At 54.3% G+C, this 25,606-nt stretch overlaps 2 protein-coding genes across 5 annotated transcripts; both read left to right on the forward strand.

The window, feature by feature from the left end:
* Positions 1 to 307: 307 nt before the first annotated feature.
* MON1B (MON1 vesicular trafficking associated B) lies at positions 308 to 8,207 on the forward strand. Of its 4 annotated transcripts, none has more exons than XM_075536401.1 (7): positions 308 to 591; positions 793 to 950; positions 1,682 to 2,011; positions 2,408 to 3,227; positions 3,730 to 3,877; positions 4,542 to 4,770; positions 5,469 to 8,206. In XM_075536401.1, exons 2-6 carry the CDS (start codon positions 803 to 805, stop codon positions 4,740 to 4,742), a joined length of 1,647 nt encoding a protein of 548 aa, XP_075392516.1. In that variant the 5' UTR covers positions 308 to 591; positions 793 to 802; the 3' UTR covers positions 4,743 to 4,770; positions 5,469 to 8,206. The 4 variants fall into 4 exon arrangements, with proteins under 4 accessions (XP_075392516.1, XP_075392515.1, XP_075392514.1 ...); XM_075536400.1 differs by having other exon boundaries at positions 4,542 to 4,757; XM_075536399.1 differs by having other exon boundaries at positions 776 to 950; positions 4,542 to 8,207.
* Positions 8,208 to 13,512: 5,305 nt separating this feature from the next.
* SYCE1L (synaptonemal complex central element protein 1 like) lies at positions 13,513 to 14,271 on the forward strand. The gene is made up of 3 exons (XM_075536192.1): positions 13,513 to 13,672; positions 13,750 to 13,831; positions 13,986 to 14,271. The coding sequence occupies exons 1-3, from the start codon at positions 13,516 to 13,518 to the stop codon at positions 14,254 to 14,256; spliced, it is 510 nt and encodes a 169-aa protein (XP_075392307.1). The 5' UTR covers positions 13,513 to 13,515; the 3' UTR covers positions 14,257 to 14,271.
* The last annotated feature ends 11,335 nt before the right edge of the window (positions 14,272 to 25,606 follow it).

The following is a 25,606-nucleotide window of genomic DNA, read 5'->3' on the forward strand; positions in this document are numbered from 1 at the left end:
TATTCCACTCAACCAAACTCCCAAAGGCTGAGGTGGGAAACAAGATGTTGGCAGGGCGCGGGCACCGGCAGGACTAGGTGGGCGAGCGCCCTCACGTGAAAGGAGGAATTGCCTCGAGACTGCCGATTGGGCCTTGGGAAGTGTCAGTCACGTGCTGGGCGCTCGCAAGCGCACGGGACTGGTCAGAATAAGAGGGCGGGGCGAAGGCGGAGCGGATGCTTCTCTCGATTGGGCCAGAGGTAAATGGTCCCGCCCCCTCTGCTCCGAGATTGGCAGAGCCCCAGAGGGTGGAGAAACTGGCCGGTTGACCAGAGCCAGAGCCGGGGAAAGCTGCGCAGAGCATGCTCACTGGGTTCGCGATCGGCTCTGACGTGGTTGCAGGAGTGGCGTGTCCCATCTGTGTGAGGAAGCACCAGTGGGCGGTGAGCCCCGAAGGGGCTAGGAAGCCGTGGGGGGCGACCGGAAGTCTCGTGGTAGTGACGTCACACGCGGAAGCGTGGCTAGACAGCCGGCCTACCCGGAAGTTTGATGCTGCTGCTGCCGCTGCGGGAAGTAATGCGAACCGGTCCTGGGAGCTAGACTGCAGAACAGGTGTTTGTGCTTTTCTTGCCTGAGGTCTGGTAGAGCCTCCTTTTCCTGGAAGGGTTAGAAAGGCATGTTTTATAGCGTCTCATCTGTTGAAGTCCCCGGGGTTCTGGAGGCGAGGCGTGTGTTCCACGGGGCGGGACTCCCAAAAGGCTTTTAAGAAGTTTCTGTCGTTGCCTGTCACTCCCAGTACCTCCTCCTCTCCAGGGATGTGCAGATGGACGCCGGGGGAGACACTGTCGCTCCAGCTCCGGGGTACGCGGACGAGTTGGAGGCCACACCGCTGTCTAGTGAGGAGACTGCAGATGGTCGAGGGGCTCACGAGGACCCCCCGGACCCCGGAGATGGGAGCCCGGAGGAAGCAGGTAAGCCCGCTCCTCGCTGTGGACTTGGAAAGCTTCCCACGGGATTTTCATTTGGGGGAACCAGTGAAGTCTTTAGGTTGGTTTAGCGGGATGTCATTGTGTATTCGGCATACAGTTGAAATAATTGCGGAATAGGTCAGTGGGTGCCATGGTTATTCAGTAGGGAACGGGGGCTGGGGACGGGGTGGGGGTGGGGGTGGGAAGCCTGTCATTGATCGTTGGGGGCCCTAGAGAGGGGAATCAGTGAATGGCTTTGAGAGACTTAGATCATTAGGATTTTACGGAGAAATTTTTGAAGCAGAGATGTGAACGGATACCAGTCGTTGCCCTTGTGGGAGCCTTAGAGTCCATGGGAATCAATGGGAGTGGATGAAGGAGGGAAGTCCTTGAAGTTGCATGTCAGTGAATGGCGATGATGCACATAGTGAAGGTCGTTCAAGTCCTGTATGTCTGTGGTAACTCAGAGGTAACTGAATGACTTGCCTCTCAGAGGTGGTTAATTTTAACCTTTGAATGGGGAGCTACAGGGGGCTCGATGAATAACAATGAGGGACTATGGGATTCATTGGACATGCAATTACTGAAACCTGAGTCCTGGGGCAGTCAGTGTGCACTGGGCAGGGGGTGTGGGGAGACACCCAGGGATCTGTGGGAGCTATTGGGAGACCAGTGTGGGTCCCTGGGGATGCAGGGGTCTCCAGGCAGATGATCAACCAGGGACTCCCTTGCAGGATCCAAGGCTAAGGACCAGCCACCCAGCCTGCTGCCATCACTGTCCCAGCCCGAGGTCCCGCCAGGCACCAGTGAGCTCTGGAGCCCCACAGCCTCTGAAAGTAGTCCTCTGGATGGCGCTGAGAGTAGCCCGGGGAGTCAGGGCGGAGACCCCAGTGATGAGGACTGGCGCAGCCAGCGGAAGCACGTGTTTGTGCTGAGTGAGGCCGGCAAGCCCATCTACTCCCGGTACGGCAGCGTGGAGGCGCTGTCGGCTACCATGGGCGTGATGACGGCCCTGGTGTCCTTCGTGCAGAGCGCAGGTGACGCCATCCGCGCCATCTATGCTGGTGAGCTGATGGGTCACTGCCCGGGGAGCTGGCTGGGGGGCTCTCTAATCATTTAGCGGTAGGTCACTGAGTGGCTGGCCACTCGGGGGTTAGCTTTCTGTGTGTTTAGCTGGGGGCCATGTAAGTGACTGGCCCGATACTCCCTTGTGGCCTGAGCGTGACTGGAGAACTGTGTCGGGCCTGGCACGTGTGGCTGAGCTCGTGTGACTCCAGCTCCACTGCCTACGCCACCATTTCTTTGAGAGGCTCTCCCAACACCCACGCGTCCCCACCCCAGCCCAGGTGCCCCTGCACAGTGACTGTGGACTCAGGCCAGGGATTTGGGGTGGGGATAGGGAACAGAAAGGCCAACCTGGGCCCCTCCAGTCACCCCTGACCCATCCCTCCTCTGCCCAGAGGACCACAAGCTGGTGTTCCTGCAGCAGGGCCCGCTGCTGCTGGTGGCCGTGTCGCGCACACCCCAGTCGGCGGCCCAGCTGCGTGGGGAGCTGCTAGCGGTGCACGCCCAGATCGTGAGCACCTTGACCCGCGCCAGTGTGACCCGCATCTTCGCACACAAGCAGAACTATGACCTCCGGCGCCTGTTGGCCGGCTCTGAGCGCACGCTGGACCGGCTTCTGGACAATGTGGAGCGAGACCCGGGTGGGCTGCTGCTGGGCGCAGTACGCTGCGTGCCCCTGGCGCGGCCGCTCCGGGAGGCGCTGGGCGCGCTGCTTCGTCGCTGCACTGCCCCAGGCCTGGCGCTGTCGCTGCTGGCGGTGGGCGGGCGGCTGATCACCGCAGCTCAGGAACGGACCGTGCTAAACGAGTGCCGGCTGGACCCAGCCGACCTGCAGCTGCTGCTTGACTGGGTTGGGGCGCCGGCCTTTGCGGCTGGTGAGGCTTGGGCACCCGTGTGCCTGCCCCGCTTCAACCCTGATGGTTTCTTCTATGCCTACGTGGCCCGCCTGGACGCCATGCCTGTTTGCTTGCTGCTACTGGGCACCGACCGGGAGGCCTTCCACGCTATGGCCACCTGCAGACGCCTGGTTGAAGAGGGCATGCGCGCCCTCGGGGCCGCGCACGCCCTTGAGGCGGTCGCCGGCTTCACGAATACCCAGTCTGCCAATGCCCCGGCCTACAGCGTGCAGGCTGTGGGGGCGCCGGGTCTCCGGCACTTCCTCTACAAGCCTCTGGACATCCCAGACCACCACCGCCAGCTGCCCCAGTTTACCAGGTGGGCACGGACTTTGGGGGCAGTCAGCTGGGCAGGAAGGCTTTCGGCGGCTCATAGTGTCACTGTAGCTAGACAGATGGAATTGCAGGGCTCTCTGAAGAGTGAGGCACAACCCCAAGAACTTGCTAACCCCCGAGAGGAGGCAGGCCCAGTCTGTAAAGAACCCTCCAGTCCTGTTTCCCAAAGTAAGTGACACCCCCAGCCAGGTGGGGGGCGGGGTGCTGGGACAACTGAGAGAGCCTTTAAAAGCAGCTAGCTACCCTATCCAGGAATGATAGGCTATAGTAAACCATGTTGTAATCGATTTGGGTAGGGAACTAATTTTCTTAAGAAAGTTCCCAAATAAGTTTGAGAACCTATGCAGTGTCTTGGTCCCAAAGGATGGAGATTCTTCCTGTCTAATGGGAGAGACTTGGCTTCCTGGCTTAACTGAGATCCCTAGATTAAGAGGGGCACAGGTCCAGCCAGGAAGCCCCTAACTGCCCCGCCTCCCACAATGCAGCCCCGAGCTTGAAGCCCCGTACAGCAGGGAGGAGGAGCAGCACCGCCTGTCGGACTTGTATCACTGCCTGCACGCACGTCTCCACAGCACCTCCAGGCCACTGCGCCTCATTTACCACGTGGCTGAGAAGGAGACCCTGCTGGCCTGGGTGAGTGCACCCTCACTTCCTGCCTCGGCTCCCCAGCCCTAGCCCCTGGGTCTGGGTTTAAGCTCCCTCTTGTATCGCTGTGTCAGTCAGGACATACTTGTTTCAAATACTATATGGTCACTTTCTCCACTCAGCTCTCTGTCTGTTACGCTGTGTTAGCTTGCGTGCTACTGTGATGTGGGGTGCCGTGTCCCTACTAGTTCGGACACTGGCAGGATCACTCATGGTGAACAGGTGTCAGCCCTTCCAGACTGAATAAAGACTGGAAAGGAGCTGGAGGTCTGCTTGGGGGTTTGGGTTGTTTGTTTTCAAACAGTTTCATCAGCATACAATTCACGTTGCTGTTACTTATTTTGACGGTCACTTGAGAGTGGGCCCAGCTGGCTCCTGTGTCTTTGGGCCGTGTCCTTGTCATCGCTTGAGTACTTCTTACTCTCAGGCACAGAATGTTCCCGATTGATTTTGTGCTTTCTCTGTGTCAGCCCTGGACTGAGACATTCATTCCCCCAAGGAACCTTTGTATCTTTTAGTACAGCCAGGTATTAAAAACCAAGCTATCTGACCGGCCCAGGACTTTAAACCAGGGGGTTTTCTCTGAGGGGAGGGCATGGCCAACTGAGGCCCATTTAACTCTCATCTCCTTCCAACCCCCCCCCCCCTCCAGGTGACTTCCAAATTTGAGCTCTATACATGTCTCAGCCCTTTGGTGACCAAGGCCGGCGCCATCTTGGTAGTGACGAAGCTCCTGCGCTGGGTGAAGAAAGAGGAAGATCGGCTCTTCATTCGCTACCCACCCAAGTACTCCACGCCTCCTGCTGTCCCCGTGGACCAAGCCCTCCACAATGGCTTTTTCACCGGACTCTGAGAAGCAGTGCTTCCGGTGGGGCAGTGCTGTGAGCAGCCTGGCCATAATTTCCCTTCTTCATCCTAGAGTTGGGGGGGTGGGGGAGGACGGTGTCTGGCTGATCCCTGTGTGGTAGCATGCCGACATGGACGGCAGTGAGCAGACAGCTCCCTTCTGGGGAGGTCCATGGGCCTTCTCTTTCCCTTCCACGCCCACCTGGATGAGGTTCCAGGGCTGCCCCCTCCAAACCTGGGCACACCCTCCAGCCTTGCACCAGGGCACTGCCTCCCCAAGGGAGCACCCAGGCTAACCCAGCTCAGGCGGGCCACAGGGTAATGGAATTGGAAATGGCAGGGCCAGCCTGTGCCTACAATCAGCCTGAGGATAATTTCAAGAAAAACTACATAAAAGGCCTAAAACTAAGCCCCGGAAAGATGCTCGTTTGCCCTTCTCTGTGCCTGTCTTCTTCTCTACTCTGCCCCTAAAACGACCCCATCAGGTTGGCTGCTGCTGGTATGAATGTGAAGGGGCATCGGGCATCTTCGTGGGTGCACCTGCTGGCCAAGACCCAGGACTTTTATGTAAGGGGGACAGTTGGCTTGCAAGCCTCCTTCTGCTCCTTGGTGAAATGGGGAAGCAGCTGTCCCAGACTCTTTAGGCGTAGACTTGTGAGGTGGGACTGAGGGGGAACTTGAACTCCCGTGCACCACTGCACAACTCGTGCACCCTTGTTCCCGATTTCCCCAGCCTGCACAACCTAAAATGACCAGCGACTGACTACACGGCTGCGCACACTACCGCCCTTGACTGCCGATGCTGCGCATGAGCACCAACTGCCTGTCCGAGCCGCCTGGTCCTGCTCCTTCACCAAGATCTGAAGTCCCAGTCTTCGCCCACCACCTGCGCCCCGTCTGCTGCGCATGCGTGCTGCAGAGGCTTGGCCAGTGGGCGGGGCACGGAGCCCCTGCGCATGCGCAAGCCTCGTGTTAGGCAATGGCCTGGAGTTGGGAGCCTTCAGCAATGGAGTCGCCTGGGGCAGCGGAGGAGGCTGAAGGTAGTGAGGGTAGGCGGTCTGCGCCCCTCTCCCCACTGGGACCGGAGGAGGGAAGGGTTCCCCTAGTTCCAATAAGGGTAATTGTGCTTTTTGACAAATGGTAAACATGTAAACCTTTTATGGGAGGGTGGGGGTGGCGCAAACGGCTCCACAAAGTGGGAGCGGCACAGCACACACAGCCTCATCCCTAGATGAACTCTTGTCACGCTGGCCCTGCTGGCGCTGCTGCTTAAGCGTTTCAAGGTCAACAGTCGGTCTTTCAGTTGTGGCGCATAGAAACGTTGGTGTGTGTTCTCAAAGGCACACAAAAAAATTCACCCCACTCCCCGCTGTCAGACGCCCTCCTAGAATACTGTCAGTCACCCCCCTCGACCACTCTGCAGACAACTCCGGGTCTGGACCCACGCCTCCACCCAAGCCCCTTCTCCCGAGGGAAGACTTGTTGAATCATGACCCCGAGGTGAGGCTCAGAGCCATGGGAAATCGCCGCCCTGCGAAGGGAGGCTGCCGTCCCTAGGGTACCCACCCACTGAGACCCCTGTCAGCCGACCCGCGGGACAGCAGGGCCACCCAGACTGGGGCCTGTACACGAGCAGCCTGCAGCATCTTCCTCCCCCACGACCTTTGCGTTGGCGGCCAAGCACTTAACTGCGGTGCCACCAGGACGCCTCACGAGTTTGCCACGATCTCGGTTGTTTTTGAGTTACAGAGAGGTTGGAAACCTACCGCAGTGGAGGAGATAGCCCGAGGAAGGCGGTGGACCCCACACCGTCCTCCCTCCTCAGTGTAGCCCTGCCCCCTCATACCACTTTCTTACGCGGGTAGATTGCCAGAGCTGCCACTATCTGTCTGGGCATGTGGGCGAGCTCTAGGAGAACTCAGCCTGTCGGTTGCCAGGCCTGTTCCGCGCATAGTAGGTGCTTCATGAACCGTTTGGAAAACAGTTACTGGATAATGGCACAACCAGCTTTTTCAGAATCGGGCCACACGGTGAGGGCCACCTATGGGCACACGAGAGACAAGTGAAAACAAAGCAAGTCTATCCCATTTATCAGGCACCTACTATGGCTGCCGTTATGCTAAGAACAATTGAATCGTCGTTCTTTCAGAATTAAAGCTCCAACTAACTTCCCCAGCGGTGCAGGAGATCAAAAGGACCACAGCACACACGATGAGCATTGGCCCATCGAAAGAAGTCGAGGTTCATTTCTAGTGCAGGTGAGCCTGTAGGGAGGCAGGCCTCTTGCCACTTTGGGGAAGAACTGACCTCACTGGTGGTGACTTTGCTGGACACAGTTAGGCAGGTTGCCACGTCACAGCTCCAGGCACCGCAGCCAGGTCATCCGAGATTCCACAGGTGTGTGGTCCAGGCCCGCTCATGGCAGACTTTTGTGACAGAGGAAAGATAATTCTAGAAATTCAATTTTTAAAGGATAAGGTCATTATTGACACAGAATGATCTCAAAAAGAGGTTTTGATAAGAGAAAAAGCAGACTGGATTTTCAAAAAGCAGGGAGGTGGGGGCCAAGGCCTGGTGTTAACGCTAGCCTGAGTATGTTGCACAGAAAAATGGCTAATGGCCAAATGAGTGGCAGGGCAGGGGCCTTAGATTTTCAGAGTGGCACTGAGGTAGAGGTATTTTTGAAACATTACTAGATTTTTTTGGAATGTTAAATAGTTTTAAAATATAACAAAATAGAGGGAGATTTATGAATGGCCTTTGAAGGTGCGCTATGAATATCGGACCAGTGTTCGCCTCCTGGCTGTGATGATCATGCGGAAGTTACCCAGTGGCGTCACTTTGCAGATAGGAAGTAGACGCTGGAGTGTTGGGTAACTCAGCGTGGTGTCTACCGTGTGACTTTCAGAGGCGCGCCGGGGTGGAGGCTCGGACACAAGGACAAATGGGAACAAATGATCTGTTTTGTCACATGGAATGCTGGAGGGAGGTTGGTTGGTTTTCATCAAGATATCAGTTGGCTCATGTAAGCGCATTGCTCTGCCTGTCCTCCTGGCCAGCACTCGCAATACAACGGGGCTTTCAAAGACCTGGTTGCCAAAGCCAGCTGTCAAAGACATTTGGGGACAAGCAGAAAACTCTGCTTCTGGTACTATCTGGGTGTTGGGTGATCAAAGGGCTCATTGTCGGCCTTACCTTGTGTGGTTATGGGATTAGAGTCATCTAAGAAAATGCCCTGAAGTTGTGGAGATTCGAGAGTCTCTGGATGAAATCCTCGAAGTCTGGGACTTGCTTGAAAATCCTTTAGCACAAGAAAAGCTTAGCGGAAGCAAATACGGGTGAACGTTACTAATAGGCAGATCTTGTGGTGGCTGAATGAGGGTCTGCCGAGTGTCCTTTTTGCTTTTATGTGTGCTTGATGTTTTGTTTTATAATAAAATACTTTTTTAAAATCACCAACACCTTCCATTGTCATCAAAGTAACTCTGGTCTTGTTTCCTCCCTGTTTATTTGGGGGCCATGAGAAGGCTTTATAAGCTGCCTGATTCTCTGCGCAACATTGGGGGTTCTTTCACTTTGGAGCTTCTTTGTCAACGTGCTCGCAGCCTTTACCGAGCTCCAGCGGTTCATGAAGACTTTACACCCTGTGCTGTATAGGGAGGGCTCTTCAAGAGACTCAGGTGCAGCTGCTGGCCCGCTGGCTTGGTTAGACCTTCACAGTGGGCTGAGGCAGCAACAGCACAAGCGAGCACCCCCTGCCCCTTGTTCCACCTTGACTTTCAGTAGGGGAGATCGATGGCACCCTCTGACCCTTCAGATAGAAGCTGGGCGCCTCTGGCTGGACGCCCGCCCCCTAGCCCATCCCTTCTCCCCAGGCCTCCCAGATGGACCTCCCGTTGGACCCTGTAATTCTGGCTTTCCTCTCCACAGGTCAGGCCAGGTCTTTGAAGAAGACTGGAGACTTGCTGGCAATGGTGAAAAGGCTGCAGAAAGGTCATGTGTCATCCATGCCTGGGGCTGTGAGTTCAAACCCAGCCTTCACAGCCTTGGGGAGCCACCCAATTACACCCCCTTCCTGGGCGACCATTTAATCCACTGACCTGAAATGATGGCCCACAATTCAGAATTCAAGAGATGGAGGCAAAACACAGCCATCTTCTCTCCCCACCTCATCCGGTCACCCATATCCCTGCCTCCCAAGCCAGCGGCACTGTTTTCAAATGCTGAGTGTTCTGAGAGACGGTTGTTCAGCACAGTCTTAGGCAGGAGCTCTCCGGCTGCCCTCTTTATACACCAGGGGAAAGGACGAGCAGATTGGTTGTTGCAGTGGTTACATGTTGGGCAGCTAACTACAAGATCGGCAGTTCAAACCCACGCTCTGCTCCTCTGGAGAAAGATGGGGCTTTCAGCTGCCAGAACAAGTTACGGTCTTCGAAACTCGGGGGTTCTACCCTGCCCTGTGGGCTCTCCGTGAGTTGGCCTGGACTCGATGGCAGTGAGTTGGGAGTAAGGGGACCAAGGAGACCGCCTGTACACAGTGCCCACCTCCGAGTTATCAAGAGGAGGTTAATACTCCCCCCATCCCAGTCTGTTCTCAGCTCAAAGTGCTAGAATCCATTTATCTGTTGCCAATAAAGACCCCCCCCCCCCCAAGCTCACCGTAGCTACACTGGGGCTGCAGGGCTGTGGGGGTCCAATAGGATACTGAATGTCTCCAGGAAACCGAGGACCACCCACCCCCATGCCACAAGATTTCTGTTCTTCTTAATTACCCCCGGGGGAACCCTCCCTCTCCTGGAAGTCACAGGAGCTGCAGTTGGTGGCCTTGGAAACTTTGTAGGGACTATCTCAGAACCACACGGGCGGTTCTACTCTGTCCCGTAGCAGTGAGTGAGGTATTTGTTTTGTGGGGGCTGGAAGCTGACTAACCCAAGATTGCCTTAGGGGTTGGCAGTGCACCTGCAAGACCTGGCAGCTTCCCGTGTGCCTCCTCTGCCCTGCTGGCCCAGACACACCACCACAACCCTCACCACCCCTGCCCAGGGAGGGGAGCACAGGCTGGCATGGGCATGCTGACCAGTGCATGCCAGCTGAAGGGGTACTGGTCTCCAGGCCAGCGAGCAACTCCCGAGCTGTCACCCATGGTCCTGTTTCCCAAGTAAGGCCCCAACTGGAGCCCAGCATGACAGAAGTGACCGGCGGCCACCCGGCAGGCCTTTCCCAGGGTCAGACACAGGAGAGGCTCCTGGGACTCCCACCTCTAGCTTGGCCCAGGCAGTCCCATGAGGGTGCTTCCTTCCCCTCCCCCTTGCCCTCCTGCCCATGCCCACTAGGCTAGTGGACTCCGGACACCCCAGGGGCTAGCACTTCAGAGTAGTGTCTGCACAGCTCCATGCCTGTCTGCTTCTGTGGGAGGTCCATGCCCCAAGGAGGACAGGGCCTCCCCCTCTCCAGCAGCACCTTCTACCCTGTGCTCATCAATCTGTTCATTTCAGTTCCCTTCCCAGCAGCCCTTGCAACCCCACGGTCTGACATCATCCATGTCTGTCTGTCTGTGCTAGTCACCTCCCACCCCGACCCAGGATGCAGGATCTGGTGAGGGGCAGGGGCTCCCACAGAGCCAGCCTGCACTCAGCAGGTGCCTCATAAATGGGCATTGACTGAGAACAGCAGGGGCCCAGGGCCAGCACCCTCCCCTCCATCTGCTGGATCCGCAAGGCCTGCCTTTGCTTCTGCAGAGGGCAGCCTGGAGCCCCAGATCGAGGACCTGATCAGCCGGATTCACACGCTCCAGCACGGTAGGCCCCCAGGCTCCCCACAGGCTGATTGAAGGCAAACGTGCAAGGTCAGCCTTCACAAGAGAACTGCCAGACTGGGCCCCGCTCATGCCCTTTGCTCACTCTGGGCCTTCTTCCCCCCGGCCCAGCAAAAAGGCAAGCCAGCGAGGAAGCGAGCGAGGCCCGCCAGCTTCAGGACACCCTGCACAGCCAACTCGACTCCTGTGAGTGGGGCCAAGGTGGGATGGTGCCATCCCAGGATGCCCTGGCCCCCTGCTCTCACCAGAGCCCTGTGTCCCGGCCCCACCAGACTCTGCTCAGTCCACTATTCACAGAGCCTGCAGCGCTCCGGTCCAACCGTCCAGATGGACTCCTGCCCTGTCCTGTCTTCTCTCAGCGCTCAGTTCACAAGTCACCCTAGCTGTCCTTCTAGGACAACAGCCCCACTTAAAACCTGGCCCCGACCCAGCCACCCCGCCTGTCACGGTTGCTCCCTGCCTGATCCGTTCCCTCCAGGCCCTTGTTGTGCTGGATTGAGGTGCCCTAATGAATCTCCAGCCTTCGATGCTCTCCCAGTATGCCAGGGGCATCCTGAGGGCCTTCAGCCAGAGAGGGTGGGAAGTGTGGGCACAGAGGGAAGGTATAGGCGGGGAGCATGGGGCCCCTCAGAGTTGGGAGCCCCTCTCCTGCTGCCGGGCCATGCCCTCCGTGTGTCGTCCCTGTGTCCGCTCCTTGCGTGAAGCGCAGGGCGTGGGTCCTGAGAGCATCACCGTTTTCCAGTGAGCGGCGAGAAGGTGCACCTGGAGGAGGTCCTGAGCAAGAAGCAAGGTGTGCAGCTGGTACTGTCGACCTGCTAGCTGACCCGCTCACGGTCCTCCTCTCAAAGGGGGGCCTCTTGGGGTGGTATGGCCCCCCTCAGTGCCACCTCAGCACAGTCACAGGCCCCCCTGGACCCCTTTCTTGACAGAGACCCTGAGGACGCTGCAGCTGCACTGTCACAGGAAGGGGAGGGAGACCCAGAGGTAAAAGGTCCTGCCCTGCTCACTCCTACCTCTTCCCCCAGGAAAGAGGGAGGCCGGCCGACCAGGGAGGTCAATGTCAGGCAAGCTTCCTTCTGTAAAACAGAGCTGGTCCAACACGACAGAGCCCGTCTGCTCTGGTCTTCCATGGCATGTCCACACTTTGATCCCATGGCCCATCTACCGAGGCAAGGGATTCCGTCTGCATTTCCCCAAGCCTCTCCGTGTCATCACTGGCTCCTCTGCCATCCACTCATTTCTCTGCCAGCACATGGAGACCTCCATCTGCCCCTCTACCCACCCATCCATCCGCACGTCTGCCTGGTGGTTCTCCAGTCACGGGCTCTCTGACAGTCTTGCATCCAGACTTTCAGCCGCCCAGCTGCTCCTCTCACCTCCAAGCTGTCCACCCAGACCGCTAGCCACCCTTCACCAGCCAGCCTCAGCCCTGTACACGTCTCTGCTCCTTCCAGTCCCATACCCACCTAATGACCTGCCCAGTGACCGACTATCCATCCATCCATCCATCTATCCATCTTCCCACCCTCTGAGCATTTACATGCACGTGCCTGTGACTAGAGGCCTCCCATACTGAGGCCACGTGACTTCAATTGTGTGAAGAAACCTGATGATGGGGTGTGTGTGTGTGTGCCTGTGAACACTTAACCACCCCACGCTACACCGCAGGCTCTGTCTGCTGAGCAATTCATGCTCATTTGTGTACTGCGTCCTCCCAACAGCATGCCGTATGCCACCTTGCCTTACGCTGAGGGAGCGGGCCCAGGGAGGCTAGGGAACATCCAGGGGAGCAGACCCCGACGTGAAAATCGACAGCACCAAACCTCTGCCTTCCTGACAAGGGCTGCTTGGGAAGGCAGAGACTGGCAGGACAGTAAGGGTAGGGCCATGGTTTGGACACGACCCCACCAAGTTCACATTCACTCAGCAGAAGAGAGGGGGCAGGTGCAGGGTCCAGACACCACTGCTGGTAGGAGCCCGACCTGCACTGTGACCGGGTGCTGCCTTTCCTCCCCAGGACGCTGGTGCTGGACTGCATGGAGCACACTTCCGGCCCTGGCCCGCAGATGGCTCAGAGCGACAGACAGCACAGGCTGGGGTAACACAGGCTGGGACTTGGGCCTGAGGCCCCTGGGCAGAGGGGTATCAGGGAAGAGGGATGGAAGGAAGATGGGGTCAAGGTCAGAAGGATAGCACCTGTGAAGGTTCTGCAGTCAGAGGGGGCAGAGGGCTGAAGGCCTGGGATAAGGGTCCCTGCCTGGGCTTGCCTCTCACTCCGGGTGTGGGCCCCTAGGTTGGAGGCGGAAGAGCAGCTGGTGGAGCTGATGGGCCGGCACAGGAACCTCTGGGAGTTCCACGTGAGCCATCAGCACCTTCACCCAGAACCCCACCAGGGAGCACCTTCGCTCAAGCCCCCCTCCATGGGGAGCCCCGCCACCTCTCTGCTCCTGCTCACTTACCCCATGGCCACACCCCGAGTCACCTGGTCAACTATCACACTAGCTCAACCAACCATGGCAAATGGGGACCTGCAGAAGCCAGCCAGGCCCTTCCTCCCCTGCCCAGATGCCCCAGGGTGCGGCAAGTACCTTTGGGGGAGGGGGACCCAGCGCAGTGTCAGGCCCAGGGGCAGTGAGGCCACACCACCTCCACGCGAGTACATCAGTAGGTGGATCAGGTTGGGAAGAAATGCAGACTGAGCAGGTGACACCAGAAGGCAGCTGAAGGAGTGGGAGGTTCCCTTGCAGGTACCTGGGTGCAAGTGTTCCTGGCCGAGGGCAGGGTCTATGCAAAGGCCCTGAGGCTAAGTGGCATCCACCGTGTTTGTGCAACAGCCAAGGCAGGGGCACAGGAGGGATGTGTGAGGTGGTGAGATCCAGAGCCACCTGAGTCGGGGGTGGGGGACAGGGAGAAAGGGGTGCCCTCAGCTGCTGGCAGCAGCAGAAAATGCATGTCGAGCTAAGAGATGGATGACTGTGTGGTGGCATTGGGCATGGACTTAACCAAGGCGCGGCAGGCAGTCCCACTGACCAGCCAGCTCTGCTCCTCGCAGATACTGGAACAGCGGCTGGGCCGGGAGATCGTGGCTCTGGAGCACAACCACGCGCAGCTGCTCACTGAAGGTGAGGCTCTTCGGGGGGAGGGGGGGGGGGTCAGGGTCCCCTCTGCCAGGACCCTTCTGACGGCCAGTCCCCCCTAGAGATGCTGGTGCGGGTGAAACTGGAGGAGGTGGCCCATCAGCTGTGCTCACCGCCTGATGTCGGGACCCCCCAGGAAGGGAGGTGAGCCCCGGGCTGCTCCTGAGCAGGCAGGAAGTCACAGCCCCAGTGGGAGGCTGGGAGGGACACGAAGCAGCTCCTAGGGCTGGGCCTCTCTGAGCTTCCTTCCCCGACTCAGAGGATGGATCTGCTCTCTCCTCATCTGCCCTTCTCCCAGGTGGAAGGAGGAGCTGGAGACGTCTGAGGGGCAGGTCCCCACCCCAGCCCAGGATACCCCAAAGGAAGAGGCTGACAACGAAGATGTAGGGAGGAGGGAGACTGAGGGGGGTGGGCTGACCCCGGGAGGACCCTGTAAGGGGTCTGTGGGGCAGGGTCTGTGTCCCCAGGCAGGAGACCAGGCTGCAGAGTGGCCTGCCCCCTCCCCTCAGGCTGGCTCCCATCCCCCCTGTGCTGCACCCAGCCAGGATCTGGAGGTAGAGCCCCCCTAGGCTGCGTGGGCCTCCCCCCAAGAAATAAAGACATCAGTTCCCCTGACCCTCTCCTGCCTGGACTGAGTCTGTGCGCCAGGAGGGCATGGACAAGATCTGAGGGTGGGGGCCGATGGGGGCATTCAGCGGGACCCTACACTGGTCCCCGGTCAGGGCACAGTCAGTACTCGGTGCTCCTGCACAGGCCACTGAAAGCTGGGTGTGCAAGGCCGCAGACAACGCGGCCAGGCCACCGCTGCCATTCCCTCATCCATGGCTCCCAAGCCAGGGAGCTGCCCTGAGGGCTGCAGGGAAGTTACAAATCCATGTCACCATTGCCCCTTCTCCTGCCGGCGAGTTGGCCTCCAACCTCCAGATGCCATCCTTTCCCCTCTGGCCACAGAGCCAGCCTGTTACTCGCACATCCAGTCCTAGTCCCATGTCTGCCCCTCTTATCGATCAGTACTCCGGGCACAGCCCAGCTCTGGGTTTTTACCCTGGGGGTGTCCCCAGGTCTCCCAGCGTCCTCTGAGCAGCAGGGCTGGCCTGGGAGCCCCCTGAGTAAAGGCGCCTTGTCCCAGGGCCTGTCACGTCCACATTGTCCACGCTTGTGCTCCTGAGGGTTTTCATGGGCCAATTTTCAGAAGTGGATTGCCAGGCCTTTCTCCCTCGTCTCTCCATCTGGAAGTTCTGCTGAAAGTGGAGCAACCCCTCCACGGGGAACCCACTACTGAACCACCCTGCCCTCAGCACGACGGGGGTCCCCTGCCAGGCGGCATTCACTGGCCAAGCAGGCCTTGTGGAGGGGTCAGGGGAGGTATCTGAGAGGGAGGGAGGTGGAGCAGGATCTGTGCGGATACCCGGGCACTGTGGGCAGCGTGCACCCGGGGAGGCTCTGAGGGTTTAAGGGACCAGAGGTGCACCGCTTCTCACCGGGCAAATCTGGCCCAGAACCTGCATTTCTAGCCAGCTCCCCTGCTCTGGAGGACGCATTTTGTGGCCACTGCTCAGGGGGCCTCAGATGACAACACATGACTTGACCACCTTTGTGTCAGGGCTTCAAAGGGGTTCAGGCATGGCTTAGGAAGTAAGGGCAGCATATGTTTACCAGAGCAACCATACCTCCGCCTATCAGACTGTGACTGAAGTGGGAGCCCTGGTGGCCTAGCGGTTACAAGTCGGGCTGCTAACCTCAAGATCAGCAGTTTGAAACCACCAGCTGCTCCTTGGGAGAAAGATGAGGTTTTCTGTCCCCCTAAAGAGTTACAGTCGCAGATACCCACAGGGTAAGGTAACTAGATTTTAACATTGGTAAAGCAGGACACCATTGAAAAAACTCATATCCTGGTGGAATAGCCAGCCACATGGCAGCCGAAACCTGTATATCCTAGCTTGTACATTCTCTCAAAAAAATCAGGATTTTTTAAAAAACGCTGCGGGACGCAGGAAAAATTGTTAAAAATCAGGACGTCTGGTCACTTTACCACAGGGGCAATTCTATCCTGTCCTGTAGGGTCACTGTGAGTCAGAATCAATGAAAGGCAGCAAGTTTGGAGAATTTGAGTTTTTGTTAGAGAGAAGGCAGCAGTACCCCACTCAAAAATGACAGCCAACACACATTCCAGGTGTCACAGGGGGCCAGCATCATTGGGCAGGACATCGCAGCCTGTCTCCCATCTGGTCCAAGCCTACCAATGATTGGTCTAAAGCCCAGCTTTGGAGCCACTGCTTTAACCATAGCGACTACAGGCCTTAACCAATGGACCAGGCAAGGTGTTACTGCCCGTCCTGCTTCGCTAGCACTAGTAGAATGTGAGAAAGCGGGTTCCCCCCACCCACCCAACAAGTAGGGGTTTCGTGCCCATCAGGGTGTCCTGAATTCAATGGTAGTAACTGAGTTCCCAATTCACGCTGGGATCCTGTTGCAATGACTCCATCATGTAAGTTGGTTCTGCCGGGAGATAACGTCCCTCACTGACCCATAGCACTACGAGGGACAACACTGGAGACACACTGCGGGGACTGTGCCCGATCTGATCCCACGACACCGGGGCGAAATGCTAATGGCGTGTAACAGAGCAGCAAGGGAAGCAACGCAAATAAGTCCCCGGGGATCACAAAAAATAGACTTTGGGGCTGGGCATGGCACCCCATCAGACTCCACTGGAAAACACTCCTAAAGGTCAACAAACAGACCTGGAACAATTTATAGGCTTTTCCTTTTTTTTTTTTTTTTGTCATTGGGTTATTTGTTGTTGTTGCTTTGTTTTGCTCTGTCTTGTTGTGCTTATTGTTGTCTCTGTGTGTCTATCTAGATAAGATAGGTGGGATAAACAATCCAGAGGTGAAAACAATAGGACTGACAGTTCTGGGGGAAATGGAAGAGGGGAAGGTGGGGGAAAGGTAGTGGATGTTAACAAACCCAGGGACAAGGGAACAAGTGATCTAAAATCAATGGAGAGGCAGCCATAGGATGCCTGGTAAGGCTTGATCAAGGGTAATGTAACCGAGAGGAATTACTAAAACCCAAATGAAGGCCGAACATGATAATGGGACAAGAGGAAAGTAAAAGGAAATAGAGGAAATAACTAGTATACACATGGGCATTTATAGAGATCTGAATGCAGGCATTTACATATAAAAATATATTTATATATAATGATAGGGAACTAGATCTATATACAGATATTTATATGTTAAGTATTAAGGTAGCAGATGGACATTAGGCCTCAACTCAAGTACTCCATCAACTCAAGAACACTTTGTTCTAATAACCCAGCAATTCCGTGATGCTCAGCTTTCTGTCACGATCGCTGAAGACAAAGCGGGTACATAAGCAAATGTGGTGAAGAAAGCTGATGGTGCCCAGCTATCAAAAGATAAAGCGTCTGGGATCGTAAAGGTTTGAAGATAAACAAGCGGCTATCTAGCTGAGACACAACAAAGCCCACATGGAAGAAGCACACTAGCCTGTGTGATCATGTGGTGTCAATGGGATCAGGTATCAGGCATCAAAGACCCAGAACAAAAACACCATATCATTCTGAGTGAGGGGGGGTGTGGAGTGGAGACCCAAAGCGCATCTGTAGACAATGGGACATCCCCTTACAGAAGAGTCACAAAGAAGAGACAAGCCAGTCAGCGTGCAGTGTAGCACTGACAAAACATACAACTTTCCTTTAGTTCTTTAATGCTTCCTCCACCCCCACCTTCTAATAGGACCCCAATTCTACCTTACAAATCCGGCTAGACCAGAGCATGTACACTGGTACAGATAAGAGCTGGAATCACAGGGAACCTGGACAGATAAACCCCTCAGGACCAATAATGAGAGTAGCGATACCAGGAGGGGAAGGAGAAGGTGGGGGGAGAAAGGAGGAACTGATTACAAGGATCTACATATAACCCCTTCCCTGGGGGATGGACAACAGAAAATTGGGTGAAGGGAGACGTCGGACAGTGTAAGACATGAAAAAAATAATTTATAAATGATCAAGGGTTCATGAGGGAGGGAGGGTGGGGGAAAATGAGCAGATACCAAGGGCTCAAGTAGAAAGAAAATGTCTTGAAAATGATGATGGCAATAAATGTACAAATGTGCTTGACACAGTGGACGGATGGAAGGATTGTGATCAGAGCTGTATGAACCCCCAATAAAATGATTAAAAAATAAGTAAGTTCTGGTATAAGTCTGATACCTCCCTTTCCCATTTATAGTTTGTTCACATTGTCATTTAATTGCTGGTGGAGGAACATTCATCTATCGCAGGGCAGATGCCACACTGCTATAATCACTAGGCCTACAGGGTAATATCCAGTCAAACCAACTCTGTTCATTTGAGCATTTCCATTGCCAGTCTCCTTTTCTGAACAATTCGAACACCATCGACATCAACGCAGGGGTCGCCTAAGCAACAACCCTCTCTTCCCGCCTCCCTCCCTCGCCCGATAACCGTCTTGAACCTGTGGTTTCCATATATTTGCCTTTTTCATCTAAGTTAAGTGAGAGTCTGTTGTTATTTTAACAACGATAAAATTTAATACACACATTCGCTCAGGAAGAATTACCTACAGAATCAACATCACCTAAAACAGCATGAGACCCATGGGACATGAAAAAGAGTGAACAAGCAAACCAACGTCGTTCATAAATTGGGTTTTCCTCTGCAGGGTGCAGCGTGCCTTTTCATCTCTAGGCTCCCGTTCAATGGTTTTCAGATTATTTAAAATATTTTCTCCTTATATCATAGGCCTCCTTCTTGCTAAATTGATTTCTTGTTCCCACTTAACAGCTGATTTGGCCATATTTTTATCGTCTCAAATAAAAGCTGGAGAGGTAATTATGTCTGTATTGCTCAGGTGACACCAGACCCGCACGCCCTCGGGCTCTGCCTACACTCGCCACGTGCCCCTTCCACAGTCCTTTTCCTCCAGGATGTCATGTCCAGCACTCCGGCGTCTTCCCTCAGCTTCTCCATCTCACATAGAAAGCAGAATGGAAAGGCTGAAGCAGGCCAGAGTTCAAGCATCCCAATGCCCACCCATCACACGAGACTCCCCGCTAACAGAGCGGCCATTCCTGCACCTTCCTGGTCCTTTGTGATCTTCAGGGTGGGTGGGCCTGGGTGTTTTGACCCCTGTACCCTCCCCCCCTCTTCTCACCTCCCCACTACAGTGGACGAAGCGCTGCATGGGTGGGGACGTGGTTTAAAATCATTGTTTACATCGGGCCTCAACTTCCATTCCCCTCGCTAGGCCCCAAATGAAGGACATCACTGAGCTTAGCTTCCTCCACTCACATGAGCTCCAAATTCCAAAGTCATGAAGCCACACACACTGACTGAGCTGAGCCTTACCACTCAGATAAATGGCATTGAATTAGGCCAAGGTGGCACTCCCCTGAAGCATCAGGAATTGAATCTGAGTCCCGACCCTCTCCCCTCAGCACAGGCGGGTGTTGAAGCACTACAAGTACCTTTGAGTCTTTGTGTTTGCCTTTAAAGAAATCCCCAAACTCCCAGTGTGTTCCGGGGCTACCCAGCTGACAAGACCTACCACGGTGATGTAAGTACGTGGAAGAATGCCCCGCCATGGCTGTCAGGTCAGGGGCAGCCATTCCAACCCAGGGCCACAGAAAAGGGCCATGCTACCCGCGCTGGCACCACATTAGCAAGTTCTACGCAGATGGCGACACTGTAAATCCCCACAGGTCGGGTTTGAATGTGGGACGTGGCCAGGATAAAACATCATCTGTATTTCCCTGCGCTGAGATCAACAGCCGGAAGAAAACCCAGCTGAATCCCTCCCCCCAAGTGTCCCACCAGTAGACACCGCATTCTTGGAGAGCTGTTGGCTGTTGGGGACGGGGCTGAGAGGTAGAGAGCAACACGATGGAGGGGTTTGTCGGTTGGAACGGACCTCCGTTGGTAACAGGAACGGTGCTTTGGGACCTGGAGCCCTGGTGGTGTCTTGGTGACATGGTGGACTGCTAACTGCAAGGTCAACAGTTCAAGGAGGAGGCTTTCTGCCCTGTCCTGGGGGATCCCTGAAGTGGCTCGCTGGCTGTGTGTTGGGTTTCCCTTTCGGTGCTTTGGAGAACCGTTTCCCAGATATGTTGTAAGGGATGCTGACGAGCCAACCAACAGAGTGAGAAAAATCTCCCCTTCTCCTTCTTGAAGAGAAATGATGCTTAATATTCACTGCCTAACCCTACCCCTAGAAACAGAATACACACACACACACACACACACACACACACACACACACACACACACACTGATTGGAGCTTCACGATCATTGTTTCTCTTGTATCACTTCTACTGGACTCCATATGGTGTGTTTCATTTGGTTCTCCTGGTCTACCCCTGAGTAACACAGGTCAAAGCATCTGTCCATCACATGGCCCCCAAGCAATTTTCCCTGGCCCTAGGCAGGGTCTCCTTGTTGCAGTACTGGGGCTGGACACAGACAGGCCAGTTTGTCTCAGAGGACATGAAAGGTGCATAGTTTTACTGGAACCAGAAAAGAGAAAGAGTTCTGACAGGTGTCTGTGATGCCTTCTCAGAGAGGAAGGATGTTCGCTGGGCACTGAACAATTCCGATCTCTGTGGGTTCATCACTGCCTCTTGAGAATTGCAGATGCCTCAACATATATGAATGTGGCGGCACTCATTCACTGACATTCCCGAGTGTGGATTAAAAGAATCGGATTATGGGAGGCATGGATCCCTACAACCCCATGGGATCTCACCATCTGTGGAGCCCATCCCACCTATGACACCTCCAATGGGACAGTCCCTTTTTCATGCCAGTTCCATGGGAATCCAGATTTAAAGCTGTTTCTCCAAACAGTGAACTTTTAAAAGTACGAAGATGCTTCCCAGAAGTGTCCGTGGCTTCACCGTGCGACCGTATGGCATGATTCCGGTGTCTTGCCAGGCTGGCCTAAAGGGTCTTGGAGTTACTGCCTGTGCACTAGGTAGACATGGAACTGTCAGATGACAGCCCTGCCACCTGGAACACTGAATATGCTCTGGCTCAGACCCTCCATGAAGTGTCTGTTACTGAGAACGGAATTGAATCCTGCGAGAAATACCGAAAGGCCGGGATTTTCCCTGTGGCGAGTAGTCATTCATCACACACTGACTGGTATTGATCAGTCAGGTAGCTCAGACCCAATCGATACTTGAGCCATCTGTCCAAGAGGAGTTCAAGAGAAATTCATTCTCTTCCGCCTATAACCACCTGCCTCCCAATCAGTGATGCTCGTCACTAATGTTGTTTGTAGGCCAGGACACAGCAACAAAGTGACTTCAGTGTCAACTCATTAACGTAGAAAAGGTCACCGCGGAGTGACAGGAGCACCAGGTCACCCGCACTGCTCTGAGGGACTCTGGGTGGTTGAAGAAGGTCGTTCTAAATACCAGCAACGACAGCTTCACCAAATGCAGAAATGAGAACCAAAGTGACAGTCGCGAGGGGGCATTAGAGAGGAGAGTGAAGAGGGGAAATGCTGCCAGGTGTGGTCACTAGTCACACTTCACCCCAGACACCCCACACCTTGTTAACCCTTACTTCGCCCTGTCTCATTTTTCTAGTTCGATTTTATTTTGCCCTCAAATCACATGTAAGGAGTTAATTGTGATCTTTCTTTGTAAAAAGATGACCCTGAGTAATTTAAAACTTTAATTTTTTTTTATATCATCAGTACCTAAAGCTGGGTTCTCAAGAGAAGTGAAACTAGTGAAGTGTGTGTGTGTGTGTGTGTGTGTGTGAGAGAGAGAGAGTGTGTGAAAAGGAAATGGCTCATTCTGATATAGTCTTAAGTCCACGAGCCAGGCTTCTGGCTGGAGGCTTCTCTCGACTTATGCAGCTGCAGTGACCGACATGCTCATGATCACCAGGCTGCTTACTTACAGCTTAGAGACTAAAAAAATCTCAAGCTCAGCAGACAATACAGCAAGCTGCTGGCTCAAGTCAACTAACTGGAGGTCAGCTAATAAGCCAGCCGAAGGATCCAGTCTGAACAAGAAGCCAATATCCCTGCAAGAACCACCATATCTCCTACATGCAGGCGCCCGCCTGAGGGAACGTAATTCTCACCTCACAGACTGCACGGAGCAGATCTCACCATGGAGGCTCAGTACGCTGCATCACATCTTACCATGGGGAATAACTGTGTCATAACTGTCATGCCACTGAGCACCATGGCCTGACCATGCTGACACACAGTCTTAACCAGCATTGTCCATGGGTGCTGCACACATCTCCTTAACCTTAACGAAGCTCGAAATAGACAATTGCAACGTCATTCTTATGCAGAACACGATCTAACATGCACAGCTGCAAAGGCACTGAGCCCATCTACGTTGTACATTTTAGAAGCAACGAAAACATTACTTGTTGCACACACGCAAGGAAGAAGTACACATACAGACACAGCCCTTAGTCCTGCAACTGTCGTGCGGCCGGAGCTGGTCTTAGAAACTGCCTTCATCAACCACCCATGGTTGCTTAGAACCAGCTGGCGAGCATGCGGAGCAAAGCGACTCTGTGGCACAGCACAGTAGTTTGAATTAAAAAATGTTTCTGAGAAACAGAACTTCGGGGGTGGGGGGTGGGCAATTTGAACCCCATGACCTGGCTGGTCAAGGCTTTACTCTACACACAGAGAAGACACTGTGACCTGTGTATTATGTTCGATGAGGCCATACACAGTACACGATGCATATGCCTAATACCTACCTATGTGTAGGTAACACTTGCATATGGTTTTAAACACGCCAACATCTCAAAGCACGTGAATGTCACTCAATTCTGCCACAGTTTCTCCTGTCCCTGGTGGAACTAGGTCTCTTCCCAATGAAGATGACCACCCGCAGACCCCAGAGAGACTGCACCCTTGGTCCCAGACCAAGGCTTTAACAAAGCAAATACTGCGATCGACAGCGAGTCACGCGGACTTCTTTGGCTTCCCGGTGCATCTGCAAGTTCTGCCTCCACTACACGGCTGTCTCTAAACGGAACTGGTACCGCAATTGCCATCCTGCATGGACAAGTGTGCCGTAAAGTGAGCATGACCAGATGCGACACAGCGAAAGGAAGGGAGGACCTGGCTGTGGAACAACAGTGGTGCAAGCAGACATGCTCAGCACGGGGCTGTCATCATCTTTCTCTGTCGAACACACGCACAGTCTCAGGGAAACAATGCAATGGGTGCCCTGTCTTACGGGTTCCTTCTGTCTCTCCTTTCAGAAGAGTTATCTACTCCCACTCAGCTCTTTACTTCTCCCTTACGTGTGGTTAGGTGCTGTCGAGCCAGTTCGACCCACAGCCACCCTCTGCACAACGGAGTGAAACACCTTCCGGTCCTGCGCCACCTCATAGTGGTTCCCACGCCTCAGCCCATGGTGGCAGCCAAGGGGGCAGCCCATCTCCCTGAGGAAAGGTTCTTTCTCGCTGCCCCTCTACTTTCCCAAACATGATGTCCTTCTCCAGGGACGGGTCTCTCCTGACAATGTCACGTACATAGGACACAAAGATTACCCCCTATTGGTATCCGTACAACCGCCTGATGGTCCACAACGTCTTTACATGGTAGTTTACATAATGGCATGTCAACTTGATAAAGAGCTCACAGGGGTAGCGCCTTGCCTGTCAATCGGGTCACACAGCCTGATTGCCGCCTCTTTCTGGGCATGGCTTTCTCAGGAGGATTCTGGGAGTTTCCTCTCTTCCTCCCGGGAGGCAGAACACACACTCTTTCTCTGCTTCACCTTCCTGTTGACAAGCCACATGGAGCCACACTCCGAGAGCCAGAGGAGCATCACGCCAGCGCTGAGCTGCTTCCACCACCACTGGATCCACAAGACTTTCCACCCACCAGCCTGTGATTTTCCTGTATTCAGTGTCATTGTGTGTGTTGCATGAGTCTGAAGAATTTATGGACTGGTATTAGACATATGGGCTAATTTTAGGTTTATGGACTTGTGCTGGACTGGGCTGGGAACTTTTCTTAATATACAATTACTCTTTGATAGAAAGCTCTCTCTTCATATATGTATGAATGTCTCTGGATTTGCTTCTCTAGTGAACCCGGCCTACCACAGTCTCTATTGAAACAGACACCACCATCGCACACTTGAACAGCTTAATAGCATGCTATACTGTGAATAAATCATAGCCCCATCTGCTCACTGCAGGTGGAAATGTATTTCTATCAAGGAAAATGCTAGCTAGCATCACCCTCTCCTATATAGGTCTCTTTGTACATGCAGAAGCACAGTCGAGGTTAGGATTTTTTAAAATGAAATTGCTGGGTCAAAAACAGTACCCAAAATAGTACCTCTTGATGGAAAAATTAGTCTTCTGGAGGTTGTCTCAGTGTACATCCCAGTTAGCTGTTCAGAGCCGCGTCTGCACCTAGTTTCCCCATAGCACCTCCTCAGTCACTCGGTCAGCCACAGCCAAACCCTTCTTACAAGACACTGGTCCCAGGCCTGCAGGGAGAGGGTCTTCCCTGTGCGTCACCTCAGCCCAGCAGGTAGTGGCTGCTCTGTACACCTGCTATCCCTGCATCTGGCAGAGGTCTCTTTAATTTGCACTAGTCAGTAATGGCTCTGATTCCATTTGAGATCAAAATGCCTTATGTTCAATGCTCTTGGTTCAGATTACTCTGCTCACGAGTGGCCCGGCTCCTCTGCCCTTTGACTCAGACGCTTTTAAAGCCTGAGTGTCATGGCTACAAGGTGGGTTTCAATCCTCAAGGACAGTAGTTCTAAACCACCAACCGTGCCGTGGGAGAAAGACAGGGCTTTCTACTCCTGTAGAGCTACGAGTCTCAGAAACTCACAAGGGCAATTCTACTCTGTCTGTAGGTTCCCTGAGTTGGCATCAAATTGCGACAGTGAAGGCTTTGTTCTTTTCACTTCTCAGCTGGTGAGAAGTTTCCCAAGGAAGACCGAATTGCTATGGGAAATGGGCATTATGCAGCAATGGAGGGGCTAACTGCATCCTTACATAACTGCCAAGTCACACCCTTAACGTAACTTGCCAAGCCACTGAGAATCACGGTCCAGTGCAGTTGACACATAACCTTCACCATCACAGCCAGGCTTCCTCGGTCCTCGCACCTCAGCATGCGTGACTGGTAGCTCTATGTCACTCACAGTCCAAACAGGCAAAGAGCAGGTTTGTTTCTGGTTGTCACTATTGCTGTCAGGGTGACGTGGGAGAGTGAGACGGTCGCTAAGTGACCAGCACATGCACTGCACTCAAATCTCTGTGGTCTGATCCTTGATGAAGTCAAACTCAAGAGGGTCCAATGAGCAGCTGCAGGCTCAACATCCCAAAGACTTCGTCCATCGGCTGGGATTCTCCAGCAGGAAGTGGTAGGCCAAGGGGGGCCTCTAGAAGATCATGACACTGTTGTAATTCCCTAGAGCGGAAGAAAATGTGATTGGAGAGACTGAGGAGGGACGGGCTGCGTTTTTGTGGTGAAAAATTTAGAAAATTGCTGTTTGTTTTTTTAAGTGGAAGTAACGTAACGCTGGATTTCAATGCAGCCGAATGAGTTGTATAACTGTGTTCACTGGGGCTACTGACCAGAGCCGAAAAGTCGACAGAGCTGTGAAATGATTCCCCAACGGCCTGCAGGGCCGCATGTGTCTGCTTCAGCAAGTGCTCTGTATGATGTCATCTCCTTGTGAAATCATTCCAGAACAGGTGAGCAGGTGATTTACCCACAATTCCATAGACCCCCAAACAGAAACGCAGCTGTGATGGGTCAGGGTCGTGTCCGATTCTCACTGCATCTGTTTCTTTGCCTTGATTTCCAGAGAAGAACCAGCAGGGTCTCCAGCAGCTTGAATGA

Source organism: Tenrec ecaudatus, chromosome 18 (assembly GCF_050624435.1).
Source record: "Tenrec ecaudatus isolate mTenEca1 chromosome 18, mTenEca1.hap1, whole genome shotgun sequence".
Lineage (NCBI taxonomy): Eukaryota > Metazoa > Chordata > Mammalia > Afrosoricida > Tenrecidae > Tenrec > Tenrec ecaudatus.